At 39.6% G+C, this 24,984-nt stretch overlaps 1 protein-coding gene across 1 annotated transcript in view; it reads right to left on the bottom strand.

Moving 5' to 3' along the window:
- The window catches only part of OVCH2 (ovochymase 2), a gene marked incomplete at its 3' end in the record, with an annotated part of 40,582 nt that extends 17,718 nt beyond the window's left edge, over positions 1-22,864 (bottom strand). The window contains exons 1-12 of the mRNA XM_081240685.1: positions 22,815-22,864; positions 13,056-13,181; positions 10,803-10,912; positions 9,054-9,145; positions 6,965-7,137; positions 6,521-6,616; positions 6,143-6,294; positions 5,313-5,502; positions 2,376-2,466; positions 2,125-2,249; positions 1,214-1,354; positions 706-836 (exon numbers count right to left, since the gene is read on the bottom strand). Of these exons, the coding sequence (XP_081096811.1) occupies positions 706-836; positions 1,214-1,354; positions 2,125-2,249; positions 2,376-2,466; positions 5,313-5,502; positions 6,143-6,294; positions 6,521-6,616; positions 6,965-7,137; positions 9,054-9,145; positions 10,803-10,912; positions 13,056-13,143 (1,389 nt within the window). The 5' untranslated portion in view covers positions 13,144-13,181; positions 22,815-22,864. The remainder of the gene's footprint in view (positions 1-705; positions 837-1,213; positions 1,355-2,124; positions 2,250-2,375; positions 2,467-5,312; positions 5,503-6,142; positions 6,295-6,520; positions 6,617-6,964; positions 7,138-9,053; positions 9,146-10,802; positions 10,913-13,055; positions 13,182-22,814) is intronic.
- Between the last annotated feature and the right edge of the window lie 2,120 nt (positions 22,865-24,984).

Raw genomic sequence — 24,984 nt, 5'->3', positions numbered from 1 at the left:
CCCTTACTCCTTACCCGTTATTTTATAGTTTACTTTTTCTCCTTCACATACTCTCTTGCTTTCAATTATTATTTTAAGAGAAAGACTTCTAAATAATGCCTAATTCCAACCTCACCCTGACTGCAGTGTCATCTACCTGAAGGCATTTCTGCAGATGGCCCACTAGTGTTAACTGAACAGACACACAAATGGCCACAAACACCGCAAATCAAAGGCTGAATACCCTCTGCATCCTGACATTCAAAGCCCTCCATACTTCGATCTCAGCCTCGCCTTCCACCACTCCTCCTGCTATACCTTATGCCAGTCTCTGAAACTGTTCTGCACTGCACTTTTGTTATCCACTCCCCACAAACTGTTTTGTTAGCAGTTTAGTTAATAAGGAAGAAATGTTCGTTTCTAGAAAGGACTAGACACTGATGCAACAAGTTACCTGGTACAAAGATTAAGGCCACATTTCAACAAAATATAAAGCACACAGTTGCCACCTAGTGGTAAGTGTGGGTAGTTACAGTAGAGAATAGGCTACTCTGTTAGTCAACAAGTATCAATATTTATCAAGAAGAACCTTGTGTGCCAGGTGCTAGGTTCTAGGTACTAGGGATACAGCAGCAGATACATCAGATAAAACCTCTGCCCTCATGGTGTTTATGTGAGCAATTCTCTGGAGATCCTCAGCAAAGTAAGGGTAACCAGGGTCAGTACCTTAATGAGGTGATGTTTGGGGGCTTGAAAAACCCAGTTGCAGCTGGCCATGTTGCTGTAGTCTTCAGGATAGTGAAGACTCTGTATGAGGCCTTCTTCAAAAAGGATAGTTAAGGAGCTGCAGCCTGAATCTGCAACACAAGGGAGAACGTCCAAACAATGGCATCGCCATGCACAGAGTGATCCTCTTTGTTTTCCCCCTTGTGTCTCATACAAGTGATGCCTGAACTGACTCTTAAGGCAGAGCCATCAAGAAGGGGGAGGTCTGTGCACTGGTTCTCGAGAACTCATCAGGCCCTCTCAGCTCACTTGGGTATGCAACAAACACACTTTAGCAGGACTGCAGAAGGAGCCCCTGCACCCTGTATCTCACTTGCCTTGAGCTCCTCTCTGCTATGGAGCTCAGTGGGCCTTGGGTGGGGGGCTCCCTACCCCTCATCTAATTCCTATGGGTCCTCAATTTCTGCAAAAGGAATGCATAGTGTGTGAGAAGAGTAAACGGTTTTACCAGGAAGGTAGTTTGGTTTAAGAGCTTTAAACGTGAGATTAAACCCAACAGCATCATCTGTGGCATCAGAGATAAACCTCAGCCTTATAGCGTTGGAGCCAACAAGAACCGATGAAGCCAGGCTGTCTCCGCAGAATTTCCCTGCAACATAAGAATGAAGAGTTTTGGTTCAGAGCCTAGAAAACAGCACCCATTCAAAGACTTACGGGGAACTGAACTTTCATGATAGTGCAGGCTTGTCTAAATCAGGGTTGCTCAACCTCAGCACCACTGACATTTTGAACGGGAACGTTCTTGGCGTTCAGGCTGTTCTACACATTGTAGGATGTTTTGCAGCAATCCTGGCCTCTACCCACTGGATGACAGTAACATTCCCTCTCATTGTGATAACGAAAAATGCTTCTAAGACATTGCTAAGTGTCTCCTGGTGGAGGGAGGAGGTGGGCAAAATCATGTGCAGTTTAGAACCACAGAAACACTCCTCCATTTCTGTTTCTTGTATAAGTAACCTTTATCTCCTCCTTGTGGCTATCTGTTGGTATCTTCCTTCTAAACTGGACAAGGCAGGTAAAGGTCATTTTCATGCTTAGGAGAGCAGCATTCTGCCCGGGAGGCCCCAAGAGGCACTGCTATATGTTTACATTTTACTCCTGATGGGCTCCAGGTCTGGCAAATGAGTCTAGGAAGCCTGTTTCCATGGGCAGCAGATGCTGTAAGTGAATTGCACTGTGGCCCTCAGAGCCCTCACACAGGCTCAGATTTTGTTCCTTTCCACTGTCAATTCTAAGTCTCAAAACTGGAGACAGGAAGTGCGGTACTTATAGATGCCTCAGGGCCAGACATATTGTAACCAGGCCCCATTAAGTCCTCCTAGCACCAGTGCCCATTCGACAATGTGAAAATCCACTCACCAATAAGTGTGTCTTCTAAAGAATATAGTGACAGGTAATTGTGGTGACAAGACTCTGCATCGAAGTGGGAAAAATTGAGGAGCACGTGCATTCCCTCTGGTACAAACAGGGTCCAGACACACAGTCTGAAGGTAGATACATGGAGAGGGTATTATTTCTAGATGGAAAGCGACTGTCACGGTCCAGTGAGTGGGGCAGAGGCAAACTGGAGGTGGGAGTCAAGGGCAGGGGAGGCAGCGGGGGCTACTCACTGCTTGCTCTCATTATACAGGAAGGGGCTGTCTGGGAAGTGCAGCTCCCCTTCTGATGCTCTGATCACACGATCCAGCTCACTGCACGAGGCTGGGAGGGAAAGCCACGCGAATCAGCGCTAACAGTGATGGCTAGCCACAAGAGCCCTTTCCCTCTAGAACGTGTACAGACACTGGGACCTCCTGGTTCTTCTTCACACGTTTCCTTTCTCCACGAAATCTTTTCCTATCTCGGCTTCTACGATGCCTTATTTTTTGTTTCTTGAAGATCCTGCCTAACCTTGAGATTCTATGATTTCTTCTTCTTTACTCTTCTTTCTTTGACCCCATAATTCCACTCTATAGATGCAGGTATTTCCTAGGTTCTATCCTTAGTTTCCATTTCTCTCTACACGAGCCCTCTGATCCATCTCATTCACACCATCAGTTTCAACTATTATCTCTACCTGAACTTCTGATTTTTCAACCATCTCCTAGATATCTCCCCTGAAACTTAACATGCTACAAAAGGACTTCCTCTCAGTCTGCAAAACTGCTTCCACTTCTGATTTGATTAACTTATGTGCCCTTTTCTTAGCTTTCCATGCTCAGAACTTTGGTGTCATCCTTCATTCCTTCCCTCCCTCACTGCTCTTAACCTTAGTGACTATCCTGGCCTAATTCATCCTGTTTCTATGCCCTCCTTTTCATTCTCTGGCCATTGCCCTCGTTCAAGCATTATATTCTTGTCTCTTGAACTAATGCATAATCTCATAAGCCCACCTTGAATTATTGACATTTTCCTCTCCAATTTATCCCCTATGTGCAGTTCTTATAGCACTAAAGTATAGCTCTAATCTGTTTATCTAATTAGTCAGCTTCCTATTACTCAATAAAGTCTAAATTGTCTTGAGTGGTCTTCAAAGTTTCCATATTTTGTTCTCAGGTTACCTGTTTAATCTTCTCCCTCATAAAAACTCATCACATAGCCTACACTTCAACTGCTTTGATTGACTTACTGGGTCTCTATTACATCCTAAATTTTTGTATCTCCATATTTTAGTATCCATCTTCTGATAAGGATGATTCCTTGAGCTGGAATATTTTTCTTTACCTATATCCCATTTCCACCTGACAAAATCCTACTCATCCTTTGTTCTTTAAGGTTAAGCTTAAAAGATGTCTGTGCTCCAAAGCCTCCCTTGTCTTTTTTTTTCCCCCAGCTAGAAGCAGCCACTCACTCCTCTGAGCTCTCAGGGTACTCTTTTTTCACTTTGCTCTTTGGAGATAGCTCCACAGACTCACAGAACCACTGAAGATTTGAGCTAAAGATGCCTTTGAGACCACCTGGCCCAAACTCTTTCCTTTTTGGATGACGAAACTCAGGTTCAGAGGTAGGAAGGAGCCTGCCCAAAGTCACAGAGTGAATTCACTTCAGACCTGCAATGTAACCCTGGGGGTGAGTCCCCTATTCTTTCAGGACAAGGTGTGTAGCTTCCGGACCACATCTGCCATGCCCCACCTCCTCCCTTGTGTCTTGGATCTAAATCTGGGATTTGCCAACTGTTTGCTGAATTGAACTGGAGCTCTGGATTGACAAGTGAACTCAGAGGGAATGTGGCACTCCTGCTGGGTGAATTCACCCTCCCTGGCTGGGGATGAATGGCTGTGGGTGCTCCTAGTGATGGTTTTATACCTAGTGATTATGGAGAGCTCTTGCAGAGGAAGACTTTTGATTATAAAGGAACCGATATTCAGAAATCCTACAGATTAATTCATGCTCCTGGAAGAACAGGCTACAAGAAATACCCACCTCTAGAGTGCTTTCTCAGCTTCCCTGGGAAAGAAAAAGATGCAATTCGAGGTTGTGATATCCTGAACAATATTTCAAGAAGTTAGCATCTCCCTGGCTCAAAAGTGTGAGGTTTTTAAGTCAATTTGCAACTAATGAAAATATAATCTGTGGAAAGAACAGAAGGGATAAATTGACAAAGCAGCAAAGTGGCCTTTGTGCTTTAAGAAGATGATTTCACTCTCTTTATTAAGTGGGCTGCTTAGCTTGGGGATTACACAAAGCAAGAAGAGGTCACCTGGTCTATCCCTCTAATTTTTCATGAAAAGGGAGGCTGGAGATGGAAATAACACACCCACAACTGCTGGATAGCTACAAGTTGAACTGAGGGCTCCGAAACCTGCTAGTGTACCATATACTTGAACACAAACCCAGGTTCTTCCTGAACTAATTTGAATTAACTCCTTTGGGAAAGAACAGAAGTCCTATTTTAGGCTGGAAGCCACCAGTTAAGAAAACAATTAAGTTGGATTTGGAGGCAAAAATGAAGTTTCAATTAACTCATTGGTGAATCTGGTAGAAGGATGTATATAGACCCTAGCCTTTTCAGACTTATGGTACCTGGCTCTAGACCAGGCCTTCTCAACCACAACATTACTAACATATGGGACTAAATCATTCTTTGCTGTGGGAGGGGGGGCTGTCCCGTGCACTGTAGGATGCTTAACAGCATCCATAGCCCCTACCCCCTAGATGCCAGTGGCACCCCTGTCCCGTTGTGACAACCAAAAATGTCTCCAGACATTGTCCCCTGGGGGATAAAATTTCCCCTCATCGATAACCACTGATCCATGCTATAGCTTGCTGAGTCTTGCTAGCAGAGTTGAGAAGTAAGTGGTGAAACATATCACCAGCTGAGACAGTTTCAATTAAAGGCAAATTTGACAAAGTCTAGGATGGATGTATTCACGTTTCATTGAATATTTGTACACTGTACCACACATCATAGTTTTACCCTTGTTTTAGACTCAGTAAATACCACAGTCCTTGTGTGAGACACTAAGAACAGAAGCAGAGGTTGTCTGCTCAGGGGTCCTGACTTGTCTAGACTCTGCTGATGCTCTCTCTTTCCCTAGCTTCTTGACCTTATGTTCTGGCTTGATTACCAATTTGGATGTGTTTGTGGATCCAGGCAAGCACTTTAGTAACATCTGTGAAGATCCCAGGGGATCCTTGATCATCTTTCTGCAGATTATTTCTCCAAGCTCGACCACAGCCCAAACCCCAGGAAGTCACACCAGCCAGAGTCCAAGTCCCTTTCTTATTCCGGCACATGAGGGAACCTCCTGAGTCCCCCTGTAGGGAGAAAAGATCTCTGTTACTGTCATTGTCAGTGTCTGTGCCCCACAAAGGTGCTAGATGAGGATTAATGAATTTCTTCACTTCTAATACTTTGGACTCAGGGGCCTGGGAGAATAGGCAAGTGCAATTCACAGTCAATCCTCAAATACCACTGGAGCCTACCAAGCCCACCTCCTTCTTCCCCATCCTAAGCTTTCATCAAATATCAGATTGTTTCCTTCTCCTGTCTCATCCTACAGACTCAGAAAAGTCTTGTCCAGTAGTCAAATCAACCTCAAGTTTGGTCAGCAGGAAGGATGGCGGGAAAGAGAAAGCTCCCATTATACACAAACTGGGAGTCTCTAAGTAGGAAAGAATCACCTATCCTTCAGGGCCGGAGGACCCTAGTTCATTGTTGGCATCATCTCCATTATTTGGTCTTTTGGAAAGAGCAGAAGACCTCCTCTGAAAGCACAGTATCTGCTAAAAACACGTTGTTTAAACTGTCCTCTATTTTGACTTGACCTCCCTTTTCAGTCCTGATCCTTCTTTCCTGAGTCCAGGCTTGCCTACAGCCTTCTTTCAGCCCCTCATCTGATGACAAAGCTGAGGGAAGCCCTGCCTGGGACCTATCAGCCCAACCATTCCTGCCTACCTGACATGCATCTCTTCCTCCATCTGGGAAGCCTGTGCAGAGAAAGGTCCGCCCACTAATGGGTTTCCGTAAGGTCAACAGAGCTGTAATACACTCATCCTGGGTCAAAATGGGCAGGTTCACTTCCTGCAAGACTTGTGGGACGACGCCATCTAGAAAACACAGAAATGAGAACCCCAGCAAGGCACTCTTTCACCCTTTCTGCGTTGAAGATGCCCCATTCAGGCTTGTGTCTTTTGGAAAGATTTGAATTTCAAAGTACAATGTGATAGTCTCTATTTTAAAATTGTCTACACAATTGTCTTTTTAAAATAGATTAAAAATTCTCTTTTCTGATTACCAACCAGAAAGTTCTGATATGAGCGTAGGAGTTCTTACCTTCATTCAAGCGGCCCCAGCCTGTGGCTGTACATATAAATCCAGGCTCAAATTGTTCCCCTGGCTCTGGAAGACACATGGGTCCCACAGACTGGTCTGAAGAAAAGAGCAAGGCAGGGCTTGTTTAATTCATGGAGGAGAGGATACCATAAGCCACTCACCAACTGGCATCTAGGTGGTTTCCCAAAGACCTTGTGGTATCTCTGTTTGGCACCTCCAGGGGTTACTTGTGAAACAAAGTAACTGACTCCACATAATCCTATATCTAAAGCCACAAGCAAAGAGGGTTTCAGGTAGGGGAACCTCCAGCTCAAATTCCTATCTCAAAGTACTCCAGAATTCTTGGGCATATGCTGCATAACTTATACTGTAGGAAATGTGCTATGGAACAGAAGTTCTGGAGCACATGGGGTAGACAATACAGAGTGAGCTTCAAATGTTTACCAAAATGGAAAGCTCCAGCCATCTTCAGAAGAGCAATATCATAATCCATTGGTTTCTTGGTAGAGAAATATGGGTGTATGATGATGGTTTCAATGGTGAGGGTTTGCTCTCCTGGCTCTATATAGCTCAAGTCATATTCCCCAGCAGTAACGTTGAAAGTTGATGCAATATTTCTATGAGGAGGAAAGAGTAAAACGGATGGATTTCATTGAACCTCTGAGTACAATTGCAGTGGTTGACAAAATGACTTCTTCAAAATGACATGGATAGGGGCTTCCCTGGTCGGCGCAGTGGTTGAGAGTCCGCCTGCCGATGCAGGGTACACGGGTTCGTGCCCCGGTCCAGGAAGATCCCACATGCCGCGGAGCAGCTGGGCCCGTGAGCCATGGCCGCTGAGCCTGCGCATCCCGGAGCCTGTGCTCCACAACGGGAGAGGCCACAACAGTGAGAGGCCTGCGTACGGCAAAAAAAAAAAAAAAAAAAAAAAAAAGACATGAATAGATAATGTAGGTGTGAAGCTGATGAACAGAGAAAGTGAGAATGATTCCAAATGTAGAGGTTCCCAATGTGTGTGAGGGACTAGTAAAAAGTGGCCTCATATGGAGCCAATAATATGATAAATTGAATACCTTGCAATGTTATTTGTTAAATGCCTAAGGGTGTATATACAGTATAATTCAGTGGTCTAAAGCTATATTCAGCTACCAAAGATGGTTGGCCTGGCCTCAATATCAGTGAGATCCTTTGGGAGTTTCTGGTGATTCCCATGAAGTATGCTGCTTTAATGTCAGAGATCTAATGCATAATGCATACCATGAAAGACATAATAGCACCGTAACTCTGATGTTCCAGAGGGTATGTACACTCAGGGCTTTGAGACTGATTACAGCAATGGGAAGTGGGGATCTTCCCCTACTTCCTTTATGTTTGTAATTTAGAGATCTAGCATGACACGGGAAACACCATTCTATTCCTCTTCTACCTGCAGCAAAGTTATCTGAAAGGAACTTGATAGGATGCATTGAGGTGGATTAAGAGCTTTGGGCTTGCCATCTCTGGGGATCCAGAAGAGATGATTTTATATAAAATTGGAAAAGACATCATCTTCTCTTGGTATATTTCCCTGGCTCTTGGCTATATTAAATATCAAACCTAATACATAGCAACTCTCTAGCCTAACCACCTGCCACATTGCAGTGAAATTATCAGCTGACTCTTTTTTAGACTATCAACTCTCAGGGGGCAAGAATTATATCTTAGTCATCTTTGTATCTTTGATACCCACTAGTGTCCAGCACTAAGTAAATATCCAGGAGATGTTTGTGGAGAAAGAGGGCAAATACGGGGACATAATCTTCATTGCAGCTTTATGAATATCAAGAGCACCGGCAACAGTAGAACACTTGGAGCATACAAGAAAATGGATAAAAGATGGAAATTGTTAGAGTGAAGTTCAGAGAGGCAGGATCAATAGGAAAGAAGACACAGGAGCTTTCTTCGTGTTCTACTGTCCTCCCTTTGTTTTCTTTTATCCATTTATTAAGATGCATAATGAACTGGATGATTTTTTTTTTTTTTTTTTTTGCGGTACGCGGGCCTCTCACTGTTGTGGCCTCTCCCATTGTGGAGCACAGGCTCCGGACGCGCAGGCTCAGCGGCCATGGCTCACGGGCCCAGACGCTCCGCGGCATGTGGGATCTTCCCGGACTGGGGCACGAACCCGTATCCCCTGCATTGGCAGGCGGACTCTCAACCACTGTGCCACCAGGGAAGCCCTTGGATGATTTTTTTTCACTGAAATTTAAGAAAACTAAGAGAGAACTTTCAGAACTCTATCTTTGTGATGCTTTTTTTATCACTTGGATATTCTTCTTTATTAACTTTTAGCCCATTTTAAATAAGGAATGAATGTTTTCTACCAAGTTGTGTACCCTCTGACAATGACCTTGAGCCCTATTTGTATTATGCAATTAACATGTTCTCCCCTAAAGCATACATCACACCATTCCATATTTTAATAGAGTTATTACTGCTGATTCCCAGGGAGAAGGGTAATCTGACCTTCATCAATGGGCTGGGCTTTCCCTACCTGTTTGCAACACAGTGAGCAGCTGTGATCACCCACTCTGGAGAGATGATGGTCCCACCACAGACATGCTTCTGCCTTCGTTTCAAAGACACCTGAATTGCAAAGACCTTAAATAGGAGCAAGTTAATGCCCTGGGATCCCCCCAAACCTGGAGACTGAGCATATTCTGAAAAAGAGACCCAGATATCTTACTCATAAATATCAGAAATCATGGACTGTGAAGTGGTAAACCAATCACACTATAGCTCAGAAAGAACAGCAATGCTGGAACCAGAATATTCCTACTGCTGGCCCCCAGGAGAGGTAGTTAACTTGAGATGGTTGGCTATAAGGTTTTAGTAAGTTGGTAATAAAAATTATGGGTATTTATTTATTTACATGATAATGTTTACCGTCTGTTACTCTAACAATATGAATCATATCTGTGAATGAAGAGAAAGAAAAAGAAGCATAAGATACAGAACAGACCAGATGAAGAAGTTTGAGATAAAGACAAAGTGAGGGCTAAGGGAGTCTTCCAAAGTCTGTTCCAATTCCTCTAAGCCTCTTAGAGAAAGAGTCTGGATTTACAACTTTCTTACAGTTTTTAACTATTTGACCTCTACAACTGCTTCAAGCTTATTTTTAAATCTGTCTCTACAATACATTTTCTATCTTTGGCTTGTCCTGTTCATGATGTTTGGCTTGACTCCAACATGACTTATAGGGTACAAGCAAATACTTCTAATTCCACTGTTTAAATTAGAAAAGGAGCAATTTATTAGAATTGTCTCCTTTTTGAACAAAAATTATTCAATGAGCAATTGAAAAAAAAATTAATACAGAGAAAAGGCTAAGAACAGAATAAAGCACAAGTAAGTAAAAGTCAGTGAGTCATCCCTGACTATGATTTGAATATGGACTTCTGAATTGACTAGCCAACCAACTGACCAAGTAAGAATTTGATCAATCAACTCTTCAAACCACGTAATTAATTCATCAGTTAATAAAATGACAATGATTCAGCCATCCCATCATCTCACTGAACACAGACTCAATCAACCAATCGTTACCAAATATCCACTGATCTAAAAGTTAATATGACTGACTGACTCAAGAGAAGTAAAAATAAAGAACTATTGTTCTACCTACAAAATGAAGAGACAAGAATATAGCATGGCTCCCAGGGTAAAGAAAATTGGGAGACTTTCAAAGACAATAAATGCCATAGACTAAGGGCAGAAGCACAAAGGCATTTCTATGGCATAGGAGGAACAGGAAATTAGATTGAGACAGAATTCTTAGGACACTAACTACTAAGGAGGCAGTACTCTTGATTATTCCCTGAAGGGTCCTATGGTATGGGTACGAATCTTACATCCCAAACATAAAGTAGACCTATGGTTACACCTTCCCTCATCATCTTTAACTATAACAAGATAAGTATGTTTTAAATATATTTATTGAATCAGAAAATTATTTTTTAAATTATAAATTTGAAGTGGGATTTTTGTATCAGGGACTGAAAGTTTGGGATGGCATTTCCAAATTTTGGAGCAAGCCAATAGCGTTTGTAACTATTCTGAACACACCTTTTCTAGAAGTCAACTGATGGACATCAGGAGCGTCTTGGATCCTTGTACTAACTCATGAGATCTCTGGTGATGAACTAAGCAGAACAGAGCAAACTGATGAGCAGCATGGTTCTGAGAGATCCAATCCTGAGACAGCTCACAATCCAACCACAGGAGAATGTTCCCTGAGACTCACCTGCCAAGGGTAGGAACCCTTTTCCACTTGTCTTCCCCCAACAATGCGACTGAAAATGTTAAGGTAATTCAAAGGCTGTGACTTAACCAGACTCTGCCCACAAGTGGGAGCTAGGGGGAAAAAGACAATAATTTAGTGATTAGATATCTCTTAGGACTGAGGGGTACAGGAAATTCTTCTGAGCGAGAAATACTATAAGACATGGAGCATGTTGCAATACTATAAAATGGCTTTAAGTTATTTGTGGAACTTGCTGTGATTTGCGGTACAAGGGATTGTTCCACTTTTTCACATAGGACATGCATATCATGAAGAGATCTACTTTTCTGACATGAAGATTTACGGCCTCAGAGGCAGATCTCTGCTGGGTTAGCACGAATACAGTCCCCTTTTGATACTGAGCCATCTGACCCTTTAGAGGCTCCTCACAGCACTCTGTGCTTCTGTGACATTTATCACATGCTGTTATGGTTACCTTTCAACCCCACCAGACTGTGAGCTCCTCAGAAATAGGAACTTAATCTTGAACTATCTGTACCTACAGTATCTAGTGCAGTTCCCGATTCATAGAAGTTGCTCAATTAATTGGTTGAATGGGTAATACTATAGTCTGCCTTAGGTTGTAATTGTGTTTTCATCTTTTCCACTGCTTGATCCAAGAGACTAAGTCTGAGATCATGGTCAGTGGTGCCTGGCACACAGTCAAATATTGGATTTAATTTGCTGTAAGAGTGGAAAGTATCAGGTTGTTCAATGATAGTGGAGTAGAGGGAAGACAGTGTCCTGATTCACACACCGGAATGGCGTTAGGGTAGAGGGGTTGCTAGGTAATGGGAGAAAGAACTCTTTCCTTTCTGTGGAAAAGATCTTATCCTTGAAAAAGTTGCATTTACTTATTTATTCTCAATATTTGTTCTGCTTTGTTTTGTTTTGTTTTGTTTGTTTGTTTTTGACTCTTCAGCTAAGAGATGGGCTAGATTAAGATGCTGAAGACTGCCTGGTAATTTAAGGATGGTCCGTGTTCTGTCCCTACTGCAGGTCCTTCTTTTCTACAAGTTCTCTAGGAGGGCCTAGCATGCTCTGTCTCATAATCATCCCACTTCTTTACATAGTTGAATTATCTAATCCCTATTCTTCAGCTTGGAGATCACTTCAACTGAGAACTCTTCCTTGATTTCCTCAAACTGTGTTAAATGTTTCTCCTCTGTAGTTCCTCTCCCCTCTTATAGTTTCTGCCATGCAGTATTATGATAGTGAATTGTCTGTCTCCTTCATTGTACTATGAAGTACTTGAGGAAAAAAAAAAACCTATGTTTTATTCATCTCTGTACTTCCAAGGTTTAGCACATTCCTAGCATACAGTAGACACCTTTAAAAGTTGGAAGAACAAATGATTTTTCTTGAAAATATATCCTTGAAAGAATAGCTATTTAGATTAATATGTTAAAATATATAAAACTCTTTCAAATAACTTCTCATTTAAGCCCCATTCTCTGCCTATGAATCAAGCACTATTACCCCCACATTACTGATGGGAAAATGAAGAATCAAAGAGATACACAGCTAATTAATGACAAAGCATGGATGTAACATTGTCTTTTGATTCTGAACCCAATACAGGTATAATATTGAATCAAAGCTTATTTTCTAGCTGTTTCTGTTGACTGAATCATAAATACCTTAGACACAAAATTTAGTATTTCCTGAACTAACTGAAGCAAAGATAGAAAACATGATAATTCTTGAGGCTGGTACAAATCTGACTGTGAAGAAGCCTGCCAAGAACTGTTCTCAGATTATGTTACTTGAGGAAAAAAAAGACTATATATATATATATATATATATATATATATATATATATATAACTAATAGACTACAGGAAACATGCTTCATATTTCCCAGCAATATAATTTTTTAAAAGATTACAAATGCTTCCAAATTTATGCTGATTTCCAGAATTTGCTCCATGAAAGGAGATGGGATTGTGGAATGTGTCCAAATAAGTGAACAATTCCAGTTTTCTCCAGATCAGTGCAACTTGTCCAAGTTGTATTCCATTAATGCTCTATTCAGTTTAATATGATGATTGCAGGAGAGAAATCCAAATTAATTACATGAAAACTAATTAGATCTCCAAAATATATTTGTCTCTCCTGTTCTTCCAAAGGAATATGGAGTAGAACTGTGAGAGCCATTGCCAGCAAAGTTTATTTCTTCAGATAAAGGTACTTACAGAGATCATTTGGAACTTACCTTTGGGGAGAGAGAGAGTTGCAGATTTACTCTGTTCCAAACAGATCATTCCAAGCAGTAAAATGAGCTTATTCTTGCTCATATGCATTTTGAAACTCAGAGTTCTTCCCTGGAATTTTAGAGAGACTAAAGAGAACCAAAATGGAAAGCCTTGTGAGAGCAGCAATATACCAACTTAGAAGAAAGTTACTCATTAACCAAGACACGAGGCATTCAACCATGTCCATATGATGTTTCTGAATGTGGTTTCTGGCAAAGATCTTTGCAAGATGGGGGTAGTCAACCACAGAAGCATAGTCTTGCTCAAGCAATAGTACATGTCCCATTACACCCACATCCATTCATTGCTTCCCCCAGAGTCTATCTGGCTATCCAAGTGGTTGGTGCCTAAGGCTTTCATTTGCAAACATTACTTGCTTCTTATGACAGGTTTCCACTTTCTACAAGAGGACTGAATATCAAAGTTGTCCTTGTTGGCAAGGATAGGCTTTCCTACATGCTTGCAAACATCCCATCAGAATATGCTAAAACATTTATCTTTCTCTTGTTTTCCAAATGTAAATGGATGGTTATAGCCAGGTGTTAGAGGAAAGATAATTTGGTAGCACACTTGGGAACTCAATTTAGGATACTGTCCATTGAGGCATTTGTGAATCTACATTCTTTCACCATTTTTTTTGTATTTATGGAAGGCAAAAACTAAATCACTTTTGCTTCTAAACCTGGTAGATGATGTGGCATGGGGGAAGTGGCTCTGATTATATTCATCTTCCTCTTCCTTGGCTGAGTTTTGGGGATGTGGTCAGTGTGTAAGAAACACTTGTGGATTGGCCATTGCCATGTATGAGCACACCAGAATATGAATTTTTTTCTGTCACCTTTTACAAATTACCTGCCCAAAACAGCCACTGTCAAACCAGAAATCTCTTTCTTGTGGCAAATTTTGCCCTTCTACAAAATAAATCTATAAAAACATAACACATACAACTAATATACATGCAAAACAAATAAGTTTTAAAACCTAAAATTTGGTGAGAACTGCAAATTTAGGGAACAGTCAAGACTACAACCTTATGAAAAGAAGGGCACGCAAACACCAATTGAGGATTTATCCACAAATATTCAGTAAGAAAATAATATCTTCAAAGTGCTAAGCAAAAATAACTATCAACTTAGAATTTTATGCCCAGCTAAGTGATCATCTAAGAATAAGAGTGAAATAGGGCTTCCCTGGTGGCGCAGTGGTTGGGGGTCCGCCTGCCAATGCAGGGGACGCGGGTTTGTGCCCGTGAGCCATGGCCGCTGGGCCTTCGCGTCCAGAGCCTGTGCTCCATGGCGGGAGAGGCCACAACAGTGAGAGGCCCATGTACAGAGAAAAAAAATAAAAATAAAAAAATAGTGAAATAAAGATAGTTTTAGGAAAGAAAAAACACTTGAAAGGATTTACTAACAGCATACCATTGCTAAGAGAGCCACTAATGCAGAAAGTACATCAGAAGATAGAAATTAAGTCCAGGAGGAAGGAGAGGGATATAAGACGAAATGATGAATAAAGAAAAAAATGGGTAAACTGTATGTAAATCTAATCAAGCATAAAGTAACAATAGTAATGACTAATTTGAGATTATATGGTGAAGGTATCTAGTTGTCTATCTAATATATAGTCTCCTTTTTTTTTCTTGGAAACAGAACCCTGATTTTGTTGGGTCCTTCAAAGTGCCCAATTTAAAAACAAAACAAAACATATTTTCCAGCTTCCCTTGCATATGATGAGGCCTTGTTACTCAGTTCTTGTTGTTGATTTAGGGTTCATGGAATATTCTATAAAAAGGTTAGATGGACTCAGCTGACATAAACATTTTGGCTCTGGACATTTTCCCTTCCTCCTTCCTGAAAAATGAACAAAATGGTTAAAGCCGGAGCAACCATTCTGTAGTCCCAAAGCAAGAAGCACAAGGTAAAGATGGCTGAGTGGAAAGATAGAAGTCTAGGTACCTAATATTTTGTGGAGGTGCTGCATCAAATTTTCTCATTATGTGCACAAATAAGCCACAGTTGTTAATTTTTAGTTTGCCTAATTATCGGTGACATCAAATGTATTTAACAGTAATTAGTATTTATTTTTCCATGTATTGCAGTTTTGTATCCTTTGCTCATATTTCTACTTGGTTGGTTATCCTTTCACCTTTTTGTGATGGAAAACTTAAAATCTCTATAAAAGTAGAGAGAATAGTATAATTAACCTCCATGTACCTATCACTCTGCTTCAACAACAACCCACATTTGGTCCATTTTATTTCTTTTACAACTTTCTCACAACTCTATAATCTTATACATATTCTTGAAGTATAGTTAACTTACAATATTACATTAGTTTCAGATGTACAACATAGTGATTCAAAGTTTTTATAGATTATACTCCATTCAAAGTTGTTATAAAATATTGGCTATATTCTTTGTGCTGTACAATATATCCTTCCAGCTCGTTTATTTTATACATAGTAGTTTGTACCCCTTAATCCCCTACTCTTATCCTGCCTCTACCCTTTTCCATCTCCTCACTTGTAACCACTAGTTTATTCTCCATATCTGTGAGTCTGTTTCTGTTTTGTTATATTCATTCATCTTATTTTTTAGGTTCCACATATACGTAATAACACACAGTATTTGTCTTTCTCTGTCTGACTTATTTCACTAAGCATAGTATCCTCCAAGTCCATTCATGCTGTTGCAAATGGCAAAATTTCATTCTTTTTATGGCTGAGTAATATTCCATTGTGTGTGTGTGTGTGTGTGTGTGTGTGTGTGTGTGTGTGTGTGTGTGTGTACCACATCTTTGATGGTTTCCTTTACAGTTCAAAAGCTTTTTGGTTGACTTAGGTCCCCTCTGTTTATTTTTGCTTTGTTTCCTTTGCCTTAGGAGACAGATCCAAAAAATATTACTACAATATATGTCAAAGAGTGTTCTGCCTATGTTTTCTTCTAGTATTTTTAAGTTTTTTCAGTCTTACATTTAGGTCTTTAGTCCATTTGAGTTTATTTTTGTATACAGTGTGAGAAAATGTTCTAATTTCATTCTTTTACATGCAGCTGTCCAGTTTTTCCAGCATCATTTATTGAAGAGACTGTCTCTTCCCTGTATATAATATTGCCTCCTTTGTTGTAGATTAATTGACCATAAGTGGCTATATTTCTGGGCTCTCTATTCTGTTCCATTGATCTATGTGTGTGTTTTGGTGCCAGCACCATACTGTTTTGATGACTGTAGCTTTGTAGTACAGTCTGAAATCAAGGAGCGTTGATACCTCCAGCTTTGTTGTTCTTTCTCAACATTGTTTTGGTTATTTGGGGGTTTTGTATTTCCATACAAATTTTAGAACTATTTTTTCCTAAATTGTTCTGTGAAAAATGCCACTGACATTTTTATAGGGATTGCATTCAATCTGTATATTACCTTGGTAGTATGATCATTTTAAAAATAATAATTATTCCGGTCCATGAACAAGTTGTATCTTCCATCTGTATTGTCTTCAGTTTCTTGGTCAGTGTATTATAGTTTTTAGAGTACAGGTCTTTTAACTCCTTAGTTAGATTTCTTTCTAGTTTTATTTTATTCTTTTCGATGCAATGGTAAATGGGAATGTTCTCTTAATTTCTCTAATAGTTCATTGTTAGCATATAGAAATGAAACAGATTTCTGTATATTGATTCTGTGTCTGGCAACTTTACCAAATTCATTGATGAGATCTAGTAGTATTTTGGTTGTTTTTTTTGTTTTGTTTTGTTTTTTCTTTTTTTTTTTGCGGCACACAGGCCTCTCACTGCTGTGGCCTCTCCCACTGCGAAGCACAGGCTCCAGACACGCAGGCCCAGCGGCCATGGCTCATGGGTCCAGCTGCTCTGTGGCATGTGGGATCCTCCCAGACTGGGGCACGAACCCATGTCCCCTGCATCGGCAGGCGTACTCTCAACCACCGCGCCACCAGGGAAGCCCTGGTTGTGTCTTTAGCATTTTCTATCTACAATCTTCTTTTGAAACAAACCCCAGGCATTATTTTATTTTATCTATAAACAATTCAGTATGTATCTCTCTTTTTTTTTTTTTTTTTTTTTTGCGGTGCGCAGGCCTCTCCCGTTGCGGAGCACAGGCTCCGGATGCACGGGCTCAGTGGCCATGGCTCACGGGCCCAGCCGCTCCGCAGCATGTGGGATCCTACCGGACCAGGGCACGAACCCGTGTCCCCTGCATCGGCAGGCGGACTCTCAACCACTGCACCACCAGGGAAGCCCTGTATTTAATTTCTGATAGTTTGATTAATATGTGTCTTGGCATGTTTCTCATTGGATTTATACTGTATGGGACTCTCTGTGTTCCTGGACTTGATTAACTATTTCCTTTCCCATATCAGGGAAGTTTTCAATTATAATCTCTTCAAATATTTTCTCAGTCCCTTTCTTTTTCTCTTCTTCTTCTGGGACCTCTATATTTCGAATGTTGGTGCGTTTAATGTTGTCCCAGAGGTCTCTGAGACTGTCCTCAATTCTTTTCATCTTTATTTAGCTCTACAGTAGTTATTTCCACTATTTTATATTCCAGTCACTTATCCGTTCTTCTGCTTCAGTTATTCTGCTATTGATCCCTTCTAGAAAATTTTTAATTTCATTTATTGTGTTGTTCATCTCTGTTTGTTTGCTCTTTAGCTCTTCTAGGTCCTTGTTAAACGTTTCTTGTATTTTCTCCATTGTATTTCCAAGATTTTGGATCACCTTTACTATCATTATTCTGAATTCTCTTTCAGGTAGACTGCTTATTTCCTCTTCATTTGTTAGGTCTAGTGGGTTTTTGCCTTGCTCCTACATGTGCTGTATATTTTTCTGTCTTCTCATTTTGCTTAACTTACTGTGTTTGGGGTCTCCTTTTTGTAGGCTGCAGGTTCGTAGTTTCCGTTGTGTTTGGTGTCTGTCCCCAGTGGCTAAGGTTGGTTCACTGGGTTGTGTAGGCTTCCTGGTGGAGGGGACTAGTGCCTGTGTTCTGGTGGATGAGGCTGGATCTTGTCTTTCTGGTGGGCAGGTCCACGTCCGGTGGTGTGTTTTGGGGTGCCTGTGACCTTATTATGATTTTAGGCAGCCTCTCTGCTAATGGGTGGGGTTGTGTTCCTGTCTTGCTAGTTGTTTGGCATAGGGTGTCCAGCACTGTAGCTTGCTGGTCGTTGAGTGGAGCTGGGTCTTGGTGTTGAGATGGAGATCTCTGGGAGATTTTTGCCATTTGATATTACGTGGAGCTGGGAGGTCTCTTGTGGACCATTGTCGTGAACTTGGCTCCCCCACCTCAGTGGCACAACCGTGACGCCTGGCTGGAGCACGAAGAGCCTGTCCTCCACACGGCTCAGAATAAAAGGGAGAAAAAAAAAGAGACAAAGAAAGAAGAAGATAAAATAAAATAAACTAAAATAAACTAAAATAAAGTTATTAAAATAAAAATAATTATAAAAAAGGTTTTTTTAAGTTAAAAAAAAGCAAAAAAAAAAAAACGGACAGAGAGAACCTTAGGACGAATACTAAAAGTAAAGCTATACAGACAAAATCACACACAGAAGCATAAACATACACACTCACAAAAAGAGAAAAAGGGGAAAAAATATATATCGTTGCTCCCAAAGTCCACCTCCTCAATTTGGGATGATTCGTTGTCTATTCAGGCATTCCACAGATGCAGGTTACATCACGTGGATTGTGGAGATTTAATCCGCTGCTCCTGAGGCTGCTGGAAGAAATTTCCCTTTCTCTTCTTTGTTTGCACAGCTCCCGGGGTTCAGCTTTGGATTTGGACCTGCCTCTGCATGTAGGTGGCCTGAGGGCATCTGTTCTTCGCTCAGACAGGACGGGGTTAAAGTAGCAGCTGATTCGGGGGGTCTGGCTCACTCAGGCCAGGGGGAGGGAGGGGTACGGATGCGGGGCGAGCCTGCAGCGGCAGAGACTGGCAGGACGTTGCACCAGCCGGAGGCGCACCGTGCATTCTCCCGGGGAAGTTGTCCCTGATCACGGGACCCAGGCAGTGGCGGGCTGCAAGGCTCCCGGGAGGGGAGGTGTGGATAGTGACCTACTTTACTACTTCTGGGAACACGCTTCCCACTCTTCCTTTCCCCAGTATCCCTGAAATTCCTGGGCATAATTCAACCTCTTCTCTTCTCTGGAATCCTCCCATTCATATTCTAAGACTCATAATGTGAGGAGAGGAGTACTTCTTTCTCTTTACAGTTTCCCACTGTTACACTTCTCATTTCCAAATCATCTCTTCCTTTTTACACTGGATGTTTTAAAATAAAACCCTCATAGTTTTTGATTGTTTTCATGGCATTCTCTGCTTGCCCTTATTTTATAGTTCACCTCACAATCTCCACCTTTCACTTGCCTTCAGTGTCAAGTGTATTTTCTCCTGTCCAACAGGGAATAAACAAGGCATCTATAAAGACAGAGTCAGTGACTCCCACCTAGAGATTGGATTAAAGTGGAAGTCTGAGAACATACTGTAACTTCTTGTTCCTGATCCAAATTCATGATAAGAAATGCATATTGAATAAATGAACTAATGGCAGTTCTGAAAAACCAGAAAGGCGAAGGGTATTTAATGGGCCCAAATTATTAGTATTCCTAGAAAGATAAAAAGCAGATAAAATCCAACCAAAGGAAAGATGCCTGTTAGGAGAAAACTGCTGAAAAAGTTCAAGATTAATAGAACTTTGGAGGCAGTAGCAAAGGTGAGAAGAAATTTCCTGGATTATAAATAGGACCATTTTTTGAGGTATCCCAGTAGAAGAATTAGGCATTTTAATCTGTTCCACTCTAATTTACTTCAAGCAGGAATCCGTTTCAGTGTTTTCCCCTGGAAGGGAAATGCAAGGGATTATTTGGGTCCAAGAAACAAAGGCAGCATTCCAGGTGGCTGGCAGCATCCAGAAAAAATAAGAAATGAACAAGTCCAGAAGTCCAGCCCCTGGGACTTCCTATCTGACAGTATATCTTGTCTCAGAGGCACTGAGGTGGCTTTGGTAAATGTTTATGGCATTCATATAAAGGCTAATGGATAATTGGAAATACAAAGTTGACCAAACAGCAAGAAAGAGCTAATCATTGAGAAAAAAAAAACAAAACAGAAACCCAATACCATGAAAGAGGATACTAAATGTAATCATCAAAAGATCCAACGCCTAAGGAAATGAGTTAATAAAGTAATTAGAATAAAGACTTTGGAATAAGTATAATTAATATACTCAGAGGAAAATAAGAATATACTGCATACATAAAAATCAACTTGAGATGCTGGAAATAAGTTTATTGTTGAAATAAAAAAACAAACCATCAAGAGATGGGTTGAACATCAAAATGGACATAGGGAGGACTCTATTAGTGAGATGGAAAACAAAGCTGAAGAATGTGCCCAACGTGTAGCAAAAAAGATCAAAGAGGTAAAGAAAAGTTAAGAGCTGTGGAGGCTAGATCAAGAAGTTCCAACATGTATCTAGTGGGAGTCACAGAAGAGAGAGTGAGAATGGAGGAGTGGGAGAAGAGAATTAATACCTAATGACATAACTGAAGAAAACATTTCAGTGCTAAACAGACAAGAGTCTGCAGAGAGGAAGATCTCCTTCAATACTAAGTATGAAGAATGGTGAGAAAGTGCTATCTTCAAAATTGTGTGATGAAATATAGAAAACACCCTAAAAGTTTCTATAAATAGCAATAACTATCTATAGAAGGACAAAATATTGACATCAGACTTTTCATCAGCAAGGTACGAGGAAAGAAGATAAGGAAGGAACTCTAAGCTGGGAGGTGGGGAATCCTTATGTATACAGAATTCTATACTTTAAAAGTATATGATTCAAGCAAGAGGGAATCAAAGACATTTTCATATAATGGAAGGACTCAGAAATTATTACTACTCACCTGACATATTTTTCTGGATGAAGAGAGAGAGAAACTAAGGAGACACATAAAACACAATAAGCTGGAATTAGCAAAGGAATAAATAAAATTAATTTAGAGAAACTAATTCCAGACATTGGTAGAAAATGTAAACAAAGTGTTGAAACTTTAAGAGTTGTGAAAGAATAGAAATAGGATGCATAAATTCTATATTATTAGATTAAAAAATAGTTCAAAGGAAACGGATTCAATCTGGAGTAAATAATGATAGGAAAACAACCACAAAACAACAACAAAGAGAACATAGTAAATAGAAAACTTGATAATTCACATTAGATCACATTGTTCATTGCAAATGAACAAGTTTAATAATATCAATGGTTAACTAAGGAGTGAGGGAACATGTACCCTCAGATACTGCCAGTAGAGAGCAAATCAACACAGATATTTTTAAAGGGTTTATAAAAATAAAAGGTATAATTTACATGGAAGTCATAGCAGTGTTAAACATTTATAAACCCAGTAATACACTGCCTAAATATTTAAAGCAAAATCTAATAGGAATATGAGAAACTGAAAAATCTGCAATCATAATGCAAGACTTTCAGAAGTTGGTATGTCAAATAAACAACTAAAAGGTTAGTTTGATCTAATAGATTATTAATATAAACATCATTTAAAAATAATGTAGTTTTCTTTAAGTGTAATTGGGCAGTATCTGCTGGAATTTAAACTGTGAAAACCTTTTGACCTAGTAATTCCACTTGTTAGAGTACATCTAAGAGAACTACTGGTATATAAGCACAGTGAAGCACTAACAGGGGTATAGTTAAATACTCATTAAATACTCTGGAATACTGTGAATCATTACAAAGAATGAAGGCAATTAATACATACTCACATGAAATTGTCTAAAAATATTTTTTAGTAAAGAAAACCAATTTCAGAGCAGTACAAACAGTAACACCACTTATGAAAAATCACATGGAAATCAGGAACAAGGAAGATATTCTCGGCTTATCAGAAAGGGAGGGTTGGGATGGAGATAAATATGGAGCAGGGAAAGGAAGAAGTATCTTTTTTTAAAAATTGAAGTACAGTTGTTGTACAATATTATATAAGTTACAGATGTACAATATAGTAATTCACAATTTTTAAAGACTATACTCTATTTATAGTTATTATAAAATATTGGCTATATCCCCCACTTTGTACAATATACCCTTGTAGCTTATTTTATACCTAATCGTTTGTTCCTTTTACTCCCCTATCCCTACACTGCCCCTCTCCCTTCCCTCTCTCCACTAGTAACCACGAATTTGTTCTCTATATCTATGAGTGTGCTTCTTTTTTGTTATAAGGAATAAGTATCTTTGATAATTGGCTATCTATCTATCTCAAGAGTCCAGGGTTTGAGGAAAACACTATGGTAAGTGGCAAATACCAAGGCTGAATTAAATCATGGGTCACTCTGACACAGAGAAAAACATCCGGCTCTTCCTGCAGTTTCCACAGGTGCAGCTAAACAGGAACTACAGGACCGTACTCAAGAAAATAGTTCCAGGTACCTTGTCATGGTTGCTTCTCAGAAATGTCACAGATAATCACAGCATAGCCCACATTAATTATGTTGGTCCAAATCAAGTTTCAAACCTAATTAGATCTTTGTAGTTATAATAACTGTATAAAAATAATGAAGAGAGTAAATGAAGCCCTTGAGACCTTAATAAATATCCCAGCAAGCATAATCATGTAGGAACATATAAACACATCTGATTTTCTCAATCTCATTGGATTTTCTCCCATTGGATTTTCAATAGGATATTAACAAACCTGTGCATGTCTGATGCTGGGGCACTTATTGTCTTTCTTGTACTCCAAATGGTCCTAAATCCTGCAAAAATAAGCCCTGTTGTACAGAGGTGATTCCTGGAGTTTGTCCCCATCATGATATTAAGCAGGTAACGTTCATACATTGTTACTGATTTATAAATGTCCTTTGCACTTGCAGTGGAAGCTTATATTTGCTTATTTGAAGTGATCCTAATCTATGGATTATTCATTCATTGCCATCCATTGCTAGGTGTATTAACATATACCATTTAACACAGTGACCTTGTGAGGTAAATATTATTGTTATCTCAATTTTTAAAATAAGGAAATTCCATCTCAAAAGGGTTTTGTAACTTTTCCAGGATCACCTAGTTAGTAAGTAGCAGACCTGGATTTTTATCCCTAGAGCTTTTGGCTCTGAAATCTTTAATTTTCATTGTAGCACTGTATGTCATGCTTTCCATATCATACTGGGATTCATATCATATTCTGAATTCATCTGAGTCTTTCATGTATATATTTTCTTATAAAAATAAAAGATTTATTCCAGATTTGTGTCTTTTGAACCTCTGACACCATCCTGGGACTAATTAATGAAGTCAGAGATTTAGCATTCTTACATTATTATTATGAATTTATATGAACAATTATTAAATGAATTAGTTTTAATCATCACTTCATAGAGTATAAGGTTTTCATAGTTAACTAAGAATTGGGTTAAAAATAAGGTACAGATAGTTATTTACCTGTATATTCAGTAAAAAATTTTTCAGTGTTGAGGTCTTTTAAAAAGTAGCAAATATTCCAATTGACAATTCAGGAGTCTACACATGGTCAACTCTGTTCCTTTCAAAATCAATGATATTTCTTCTCCCTCAAGGCTTTTGATATTTGATAGCAGTACTTCTGAAGTACTATTTGATATTTGATAGTACTTGCTGATTTTTTTCATTGTTTTGTACTTGCTTTTTCAGTGGTCTGGCTTATTTCTTACTGGGATGCTGGAATGACTTCAAAACTATAGGTAGTTGCAGTTTAGCTGAGCTTCTTCTCTTTTTAAAAAATCTTGTATTGGCATTCTCTTCATATTTCCCCTGACTCAACTACATATTCCCCTTTAACACATCAAATATTTCCCTAATATGTCCACTATCCTCATTTCTTATTACTGCCCCCAAGCCAGCACCATATTGCACCTGGACTACTACAACATTCTAGCAGGGCTTTCTGTTAATTCTCTTACTCCTCTACAATTTAGTCTCCCTAGATTTGCTGGAGTTATCTTATTATTATGTAAATTAGAGTACGACATTCTGATTAAGACTTTGCATTGTTCCCATTGACTTAGAATAATGTTTAAACTTCATCTTCATGTGGTTGTTTTGTGTCATTTATGCTTTATTTTAAATGCCCCCTCTACATAGAGGTTTCTCCTGACCAATTTAACATTAGCCACAAACTCACTATCAAATCACCTTATTTTAGTTCTCTGCATAGCACTTATCACTGTCTAAAATTTCTTGCTTATTACTTTTTTTCCCTTCTTTTTGCATTGTCTGCTCTCCACAATAGAATGTACAACATAAGAGGGCAGTGTTCTTGTCTCTTTTAGCAGAAACTCACAAATACCTAGATGAGTGTCTGACAAACAGAAAGCACTCAATAAATATTTTTAAATGAAAAATAATTTGTGCCTTTTAGATATTTTCCTAGATATAATGAATCCAGTATGCATTCTGATATCTGATTTTCTTCTTTGGACAACTGCATGGAAGCTATGTGCTCTTCAGCTGTAGTCATCAATTAGTGAATGGAATATATGTTCCAGTTTTCAGCTTAGTTAACAATAATATGTATGATAAAGACAAACTTTTCTAATCTCTGTAGGCCACAGTTTACTCACTCTTTATATGAGACATGAGGTTGGAATGGAAGGATAAAAAAATGAATTTACTAGGAAAATATAGTATAACTGGACATCTATGTAGGCAAACTTGAAGATTGTGGTCAGAACTTAGTGATACCAGTCAACATATTTGTGTGTTTTTCTCAAGACACAGTTTGATATTAGAGTATAGGTATAGAGTAAGCTGAAAAGTGCTTTCAATCACTTTTATGAGAATGAAAGAGAAGAGCAGCAAGGAAATTGAGATGTAACCACAGGAATGAT

The sequence above is a fragment of the Mesoplodon bidens genome, assembly GCF_964165515.1.
Source record: "Mesoplodon bidens genome assembly, chromosome: 7".
Taxonomy (NCBI): Eukaryota; Metazoa; Chordata; class Mammalia; order Artiodactyla; family Ziphiidae; genus Mesoplodon; species Mesoplodon bidens.
This window is presented reverse-complemented; position numbering and strand designations above follow the sequence as displayed.